This window comes from Typopeltis vanoorti, chromosome 2 (assembly GCF_054136105.1).
Source record: "Typopeltis vanoorti isolate ZY-2024b chromosome 2, IOZ_Tvanoo_1.0, whole genome shotgun sequence".
In the NCBI taxonomy this organism is placed as follows: Eukaryota; Metazoa; Arthropoda; class Arachnida; order Uropygi; family Thelyphonidae; genus Typopeltis; species Typopeltis vanoorti.
Window position 1 is genome coordinate 182,773,538 of NC_143550.1, and position 8,960 is coordinate 182,782,497.

General features: G+C 37.1%; 1 protein-coding gene across 1 annotated transcript; it reads right to left on the minus strand.

Annotated features, from left to right (window-relative positions):
- Positions 1-220: 220 nt before the first annotated feature.
- Positions 221-8,309, minus strand: LOC150109713 (uncharacterized). Its single transcript, XM_090403051.1, has 5 exons — positions 8,190-8,309; positions 7,365-7,551; positions 6,836-7,036; positions 3,430-3,662; positions 221-799 (listed from the first exon to the last, which is right to left on the minus strand). Exons 1-5 carry the CDS (start codon positions 8,208-8,210, stop codon positions 221-223), a joined length of 1,221 nt encoding a protein of 406 aa, XP_090259177.1. The 5' UTR covers positions 8,211-8,309.
- Between the last annotated feature and the right edge of the window lie 651 nt (positions 8,310-8,960).

Here is an 8,960-nt window from a genome sequence, read left to right on the forward strand (position 1 = left end):
ATATCATGGTAGCCAACCTCCTAGATAGATGTTATAAACATCTGTTTCGTAATCAAATTTAACGTTGTGAACTATAAATCAGACAAAAAAACGTATGTAGTTTATGCATGCGGTAAATTAAAACTAATTTTTTCACTGACACAGACAAACATTTAATTTCACAGTTTTTTACATCACAAACATTTATACACGGAACACAGAGATAGCACACAGATGTAACTCATTGTTTGAGATACAAATATTTCTTCAGTGTTAGCGGACATTCTGCATCTTGAAGAATATTGTCCATATTTCTTCCCCATAATTTTCTGATCAAAGTACGACAAAGCTGAAGGAGGGAAGATGGGTTGGAAATTTTGTGCAACAGCCACTTCTTCAACTTTGTATCCTTTATTGCCTTCAGAAAAAATTGATCTTTTATCCAGGTCTGCTTCTGTAAGTCAATTCCTGCGGCCACAAGGAACTTCACGATCTTTCTGTTACCATCTGTAGCGAACAGAAACAACGGCGAGCCCTCGTCTGTTCTGCACTTAGTAAGATCGTAGTGAGCGTGCACCAGTTTTTCCACAATGTCCTCGAGTCCCATCATCGAAGCCAATAACATCAAATCATTTGCCGAGCTCACTGGAACGTCAGAGTCTAAAGAAATGTTCACATCACTTCCGGCAGCAATCAAGAGGTCCACAATGGTCAGCTGGTTTGCATAACCATCAGAAGAGGTTCTGTGTGTTCTTTCTTTGTAGGTACTAACAATGGCTAGATGTAGGGCCGTTACGTTATCTGCATTTTGCTGGTTAACCTGAAAATATATAAAAACATTTGGTAATATCCGCTAGAGCTCACTGTTTAAACAACTTATCCGAGTTAGATAATATGAACATATTTGAATGTGAATGAAAATCGTATAACAAGACTCAGCTATGTTCATTTTGAACATAGCTGAGTCTTGTGTTCCGTTTGCTTTTTAGCAATATTCACATTTTTTTTCCCATCTGTAGTAGCTATACACTAACAAATCTTAACGCTAATCCTACTGCTTTTGCATAGTGCAAAAGCAAGCGGTAAATAAATACGCTAACTCTTTATATTCTCCAATGAAGGTAGGCGAGGTCACTTAACCCGAAGTTTTGACTAGAGGTAGCAAAACTCCATCCTTAGACAGTCATATGAGGAGTACACGGCAGACAGCTTTGTCTTTCAGCATTTATTTATCTCTAGCAGCATCTGCTTTAGAGAGATATTCATTCTAAATCTTAAGGTTTCTTTTACATTAGCAGTCACCATGATCTACAACAGGGTTCAGCAACTTTTTCAGATTCGCGGGCCACATTCAAACTTTTATTTTTAATTATCGGGCCATAAGCGTTTAAGAGATAATAACGAATGGAAAAAGTGTGTCTCCTTGCTTAATGCGACTTGTGATTGTTTTCCCTTAGCCAAATTATCTAGATCCACTTTATAACTTGGGGTGTCTGAAAGGTTAGCCTAGTGGCTATGCGCTTCACGACCACATGCCTGGGGAAGGAGAGTCCTAGGTTCAATTCCCGTCTACGACGGGAGAAGCCTAAGGATCTTCCTCAGCTATAGCCAAGTTAGCCGGACTTGGGCGTGAAAAGAAGCAGCTCACCCCCAATTTATCTGAGGTTTTCCATCCCGCAAGCAGGCAAACCGGTCCCATGACTACACTGATTACAGGTCAGGAATACTTAAGTCCCAGCCATAGGCCTGATTCATCAGCTATGCTGGTTCCGAGCCCGATAAAATTGGAAGAATAAAATAGTGCCGCACTTCCCCCTGTAAGAAGGGCCTCACGGCCGTTGTATCATCATACGCTAACTAACGGCAGACAACTACCACCATCTCGTGATCCTCGATACTATGTACAGTATGGCGCAAAAAAGTACCGAACTTCGACCCACCCCGTTCATTACACGCGCTATTAGATATGCCATTGACTGCATGCACATTAATAGAAGAGCAAGTATAATCTACTCGATTACATTTAGCTCCAACAATGGTGTAGACATCGGAAGAAAACACGTTTATTGTTGAGCATATTTCGTTGACATGATATTGGTAAAACAAATGGTCCAAACCTACGATATGTTTATGAGCAGTTTGTTCGTCGTTTCCATAAGCGTGTCCCAAGCAATAGCATCGTCATTGTCTTTATCGAATGGTTCTGACATACCTGGAGTGTTCTGCTGCAATGCAAAGGACATTCGGAGATACTACAAACGTCATTCAGGTGGGTCACTGTTTAGCAGCAACAGATTTCACTGACGGCGGGAATAGTGTGTACGCGTGCTGGCCAATGTTTATGAAGATCTATCTTTTCTCCATAATGTCTGGTTCTCGAACTTAGTGCATTTCCATCTAAATGATCATGTAAGCAGACGAACCTACAGGTATCTCAAGACTCGAATTGTCCAAAAGAAACTTCACAGCAAGAAAGTCATCATGCGTGATGTGCGTTTCCGGCTATCGGAATAATTAGGTCCTACTTCATTGAAGAGCGTGGCGTAACTGTGACTTTCAATATCGAACACTGCATCGAGAATGTGTTGGTTCCATTCACCCATGATATGTCGCGCAAAAATATTCCAACAGGATCGAGCAACCTTGCATACATCACTTGGTTCTAGAGCTTGTTTATTAGAATACTCCCGTGGAAGCTAATTTCAAGGTTCTCAGAATTTCCCCGTTCTTCACATTCTCCTGATCTTACATATGATGCCTGTGTTTGGGGGTGTATTGAAGGAATGGGTATTCCACCAGACCTGCCTCTAACTTTGACTAAGGAATAAAATCCTTGTTCTCCAATATTACAGAACCAACCTTCGCAACCGCTACGAAGCCCATTTTGAAAGCGAAGGTGCCCATTTCGAGCACGTAATCTAGCGTCGTTAATGCTTCGTTCGACCAAGATTCCATTGATATTTGTGGATGTACATGTCATCACGTGCAAACATTTCTTTAATAAACACGTTTACTCCATAATATATCGTAATTATTCAGTACTGTTTGTTTGAGCAAGCCAGACTGTATTATTGTCTAACTGTGAATTCGATGGTCGATTTGCGGGATTAAAAACTACATTTTCCAGTAAAAAAAAGTATTGACCCAAATCAGAGATGAACTAACTCGGGGACCAGTCGCAATAAGACTCCGAAATAAAGTTCCTACGGTCATCGATCAGACTCGAACTTAAAAAAAAACGGTATTTCATTCAATCAACCTAGTGCCATGGATGCATACAACATTTCCAATTAAAAACCCGAAGCATAGTATACGAATTTAGCAGTGAGGTTCTTCAATTCTAACCAGTTTCAATGCACATGATAAAACGCATAAAATTCTAGACCATCAGGGTTGAATAATCATAGCAATAATTGAACAACATATTTTCAAAGTATGACTAAAACGTACTTGGGCTCCAGCATTCAGCAAAATTGACACCATTGTAGGATTAGTGGAGCGGGATGCAAACATTAGGGGTGTTATTCTCATGGTGCTGTCTTGGTTAACATCAGCCCCATTCTCAATTAAGCATTTCACTAGAGATTCTGATCCATTGAAACAAGCCACCTGTAATGCGGTGTACCCATCTATATTTTCAGCATTGATGTCTGCTCCAGCTTCGACTATCAACTTTATGAATTCTGAAATACAAACCAAGATTGCGTGAATGGATTTGTAATCATTTAACTCTAATTGCAAGTAATTAGTCATTTTAACTTAAAATCATTAAGTATTGAAATTTCAGTAATGCACATAAATACTAAAACTGTTGAATATTTAATTTAATGTGAATACAATACAAGGTTAGAAATGGGTATAATATCATCTACTCTAATTTTTTCGTACTTAATTACCTTTCGTAATAACACGAAAAATAATATGATAATTACAGACCTAAACTCCCACATTGGCTTTCGTGCCCATCATTTTAGCCCATCAGATTATGCTTAAATATACTGTACATATTCGTGTTGGTGAATAGCGTGTGCTCCCCTCTCTTGTTTACGGTAGGACAAATCCAACCACCTTCGTATTACACCGGCTAAGTCACCTTCAACTGAAAAGGGTTCTTCGTGTCCTAGACGAGAATTCGAACATGACCTTCGTTGAAACTGATTGAGCTATGAAAGCTTCCCTTAAATATTAATAAATAAAATAAGTCTCTCCCCCAACAACTTTGCATGTAATTGTGTAATGAAAAGAATGATCCTCAGAATATAAGTGGAGAGAGATCGAGCTTCGTGCAGTTGACAATGAAAAGAATTTGATAGAAAATGGAAAAAATCTGCTAAAAGCAGAAACCCGTAGATATCACAAAACTGCATCTCAACCCGAAAGAAATAATAGTTCCATTGTTCAAATTTTTTGTAGGGATATCCACTTCCGGAAGAGGGAGCGACTGGTTAGAGATGGTACAGAGCACAGTGGAACATGAATTATCATGGATGGCAAGAATGATCGAGAAAAAAAAAAAAAAAAAAAATTCCATGGTCTATAGTGTGTGCAATAATCAGAAACCTGGCCTCTTTATCTGGGAATATCACAACATCGAAGCTGAAACATGAAATATCTCACCATGTTTGTGCATGATTCTTGAGGACATTTCCTTTTCCCCTTCCATCCCTTTGCGAGGATTGACTTTGTCCACTGATGCAAATTACAGATAAACTTTGCTTGCGGGGACGTGATTTTTTAAAATTTATTTTTAACAAGTTAATCAAAATTAAGGAGAAGTTTTGTTATGATGCAGGCATTGTTTCTTCACGGATATTATTTAGGGACTTCATGATAAGTATAGACTCCCCCCCCCCCTACAATCATAGAAGTAATTTGAGCAGATGCGCGAAGGCCTTAGTACGAAAACTAAATTAAAGTATTTTTTGTCTTATTTTTTTTTTTAAAATATAAGACATTTGGATCTCTATAATTACGGGCTACACTTTTGGAATACCGCAGTCAAAATCGTGTTTTTTGACGAGATATCTTCATGTAGTGGATTTCGATTACAGCGAAATCGCACCAGTAAATTATGGCTTTTTTGATTTTTATCAAAATATATTCGACAAGCATCAAGGCCTACCAACTTGATTTCAAATGGTTTATGTTTCCTTAATGTGTTAATTGAATTACTTAGTGAAGCAGAATGCTTTCTTCCAGTCGTTTTTGGACAACTTTAATTCTTAAATCTTCTGTACTCTGCGTCTTGTTTTTGCCTGTTTCATGTTTTCAATTATATGGGTCATTTCGTTATCCCTTAACAAAGTCGCTGCCAATTATGGTTATCGAAAAATAAAATAAATATTAAAACGCATTATAAATAACCACGTCTCATGAACTGTTCCACAGACGACACAGTGGAAGACCACACTTTGCTTATTGAGGCCTAGGTTTTCAAAGTTTCATCAAAACAGAGCAAAGTTTCCGATTTATCTAGCCCTTAGCCTCATCCGCAGTCTTACTTTTCCCAGCAGTCGTCTTAAAATATAAGTATGCTATTACATAATAATGATTGAGACAAATTACTGAGTGGTTTTGACAACAGTGCTTCCCAAACTTCTCGATGTCAGGGCCCCCTTTGGAAAAATTAAAATATTTCACGGCCCCCTCGAAAAAAAATCGTAATATGTAATATAGACAAGTTATTGCATTTGTATTCAATACAAAACATACACAGCGAATATTGCAAAAAATCAAATGCAAATATTACATTTTTAACATCTTACATACATATTTGACATGGCACATTATCTCATTTTTATATAGGATATTGCTATTGTACATTTTCAGTACAAGCACATCAAACGTGGACGTTAATATATGCTTATACGAATAAGCATATATTTACTAATATTCATTAAGCGCCGAAATACGCAGGAAGCAAAATTTGTGAACCCGCACCAATGTGATTTTTTTTTCCATTAAAATATAAAAAATAAAAAAATTAAATACGTTTCTTTTAAGATAAAATCTACTTAAGTCTTAAAACATTTAATTTGTTTTCATTATTTCACGGCTCCCCCCTCAACAATACCTACGTCCCCCAAGGTGGACGCGACCCACAGTTTTACATGATATTCAGAGGAAATCTTTCAGAACTGATATGTTGGTGGGAGAACCAGGGGGGGATCCATCGAAATTGAGTAAGCGTAGTTAGCAAGGGTGTTAGAACCAGGTTTTCTTGCTTGGAGAGTAGTGACGAGTGGAATAGGCTGCCAGAATCTGTTGTGGGGGCCATGACTGAATGAGTTCAAAGCGAAGTATGATAGATACTGCGCGAATGTTGGATAGTTCTTGACACTATGTTTAGGGCCTCCCTCGCTGAATCTAAGGACGCCATGGATTTCCCCATAATAATAATAATTCATTAGTATTTAGCAACCCCAAATATATCTAGTTGCAAAGTAAAATGAACGCCGAATAGCGTGGTTGGTTGAAGGAGCATTTAGTTATAATGTCCTTGCTTAGCTGAGGACCACATTTGTCTCATTGTAGTTTTTATTTACGATTTCTGAATGAATAAATAAAGCAGATATTTAGGAGGTACGTGCATTTGTTACGGCTCAAACCTTTTCCGTGTGGATCTATAATATAACGGCGATTTTTAATCAAGCAATTGTTTAGTGTTCAGTGCAAAAGACAGTTTATATTTATTTTTTCTTGTTTATTGGTTTAGATTTAAAGGACACCCCTTGATGTAAAGTTTATTACAACACAAATGAATCGTTAAAATAGTGACTTTTTAATGATAGTTTGAATAGGATATCTGAAATCACACTTAAATTTTTTTTTTTTTTTTTTAAATAAATCTACTTACCACATGTAGTGTTAGCACTGGTTATTGCCTCATGCAACACGGTATGTCCGGTCGACATTGGTTTCGCTTCCACGTCAGCTCCATGGTCCAACAGATATTTCGCCAACTTCAAATCTCCTCGTCTTGTCGCCAGGTGCAAAGCCGTCAACCCTCTTTTGTTGGGTTGATTCACTCGACATCCCCATTTCACCATGGATTCAACTAATAAAGAAATGAAATTCATCACTGATGACAGTAAATTTTTAGACCGTTAAAAGATCCAAAATTATCGTAAAGAATCGGCGAGGTGAGTAGGGTCATCGAGAACCATCTCTGGACTTAAGTTTTATTATAACAAACTCCGAGTTTCGAACCTTTTTCATTCGTTAAACAAAAATATACTTTTTAATTAATATTTTCAAACCTTAATCAACAGTGACCGTTTCTTATGCAGAATTTTTATATAAAAAATTAAGATTATTATTATTTATTTATTTTTTGTTTGCATCAAACGCGTTCTATTATGAAACCGGAGCTGCGGAATACATACCTAATTCAGCGCATCCACTTCTGACAGCAATAAACAGGATTGGGGACCCATTTAGCAAAATATCAGGATCAGCCCCCCTCTTCAAAAGCCGGTCTACTTGGGCAACATTCTTCCATTTAATTGCCCTGATCAGCTGTCTGCTTTGAATGCTGAGACTTCTCTTTTTATTTACCTTTCGTTCTGCAGTCTGTAAAATAAAAACAAAATAACATCAATTTTTCTACATTTTGCGAGTTTTTTTTTTTTTTTTTTGGACAAAAATGTAAAAATAATTCTCTTTTAATGACATTAACTCAAAATCAAAGGATCTCAAGCAATTCGGTTAGTTACCACGAACGACCACGCATGCGCCCTCTTACATTACACTGAATTGGATTTTTGCTACGTACGTATCTTAGACAATGTAACATTCAACTAACCCTTGCTGAAGAAAGGAATGTTCCATGACCTATCAAAAGACGACCCTGCAACGTACTATAGAATTACAATTACGTAAATCAAAAATAAATTGACTTATTTAATTGCATCTTCAAATTTCTACAGTTAGTAATATTCATGGCAAATTTCTTTTAAAGAAATTGAGATCTTTCGTAACTCAAGCTATCACAGTTCTAAGACACAAGCTTATCTCGATTTGACTACGGAGACGTTGTCTGGTAAATATTTTACTATTCATGAATAAGTTTCAGCAATTAGGGTCTTACGCAGTCTGTCCCACAACAATTCGACACAAATCTCGGTTATTTAAACATCAATATACACAAAAAGAAGATATTACGATAAAAACCTGTTCTTAAAAGAAATCGTACCCCGAAATATTCTCACCTCAACTTCCTTCTCTTCCATTTTTAATTATTTGATTTGCAGTAGCTTTCAAGTCATTCACAGTTCACTAAATCAATCGCTTTCGCAAATTGATTTAATTAGTTCAACCCGTATAGCAATAACGTCTTCTACGGAATATGAATTCTGACCCGCTAAAACTTTCCACAATTTTTTTATAACGAAACGGTCAGTATTAACAACTCCTCCGCAATAATCTCAGACTACACCCATAGTGTTTAGTTCGAGATTGTGCTGTTATTTGAACCAACACAATAATCTCAACCACAAACAATGTGATATCACAACTGGGGGAAGTCGTATGGCCTTACTGAAATAAATATATTAAGCTTTGCGGAAGAGAAATAAAAAAAAAAAAAAAAAAAAAAAAAAAAAACGAATTTTCATGGTTGAGATACATTTTTGCGTTTCCCCTTCTCCCTCAGTTTTTGTCGCTTTAGTTGCTTAGTGTTTTGAAATAGTCACATCTCCCCCGCCCCATCTTGTTTGGTATTTCTTGATTTGCGACGGAGTCGGTTCCTACAATCTCTTCTACGATTTTTCCCCTTTGCGACTTTCTGTGCGTCTTCATTTGAGAGGTTAGATGACGCGTCACATTTTACTACCCGCCAGTTTATGCTTTCAATGCAAGGAGTTTTGAATCTTATAAAAACGCATGTAGATTTTTCGACCAAAAAACCAAATGTGACAAATGATAACTGACATTGGGTTTATTAAGTCCTAATAATACAGATGGTATTATTCGCCATATAT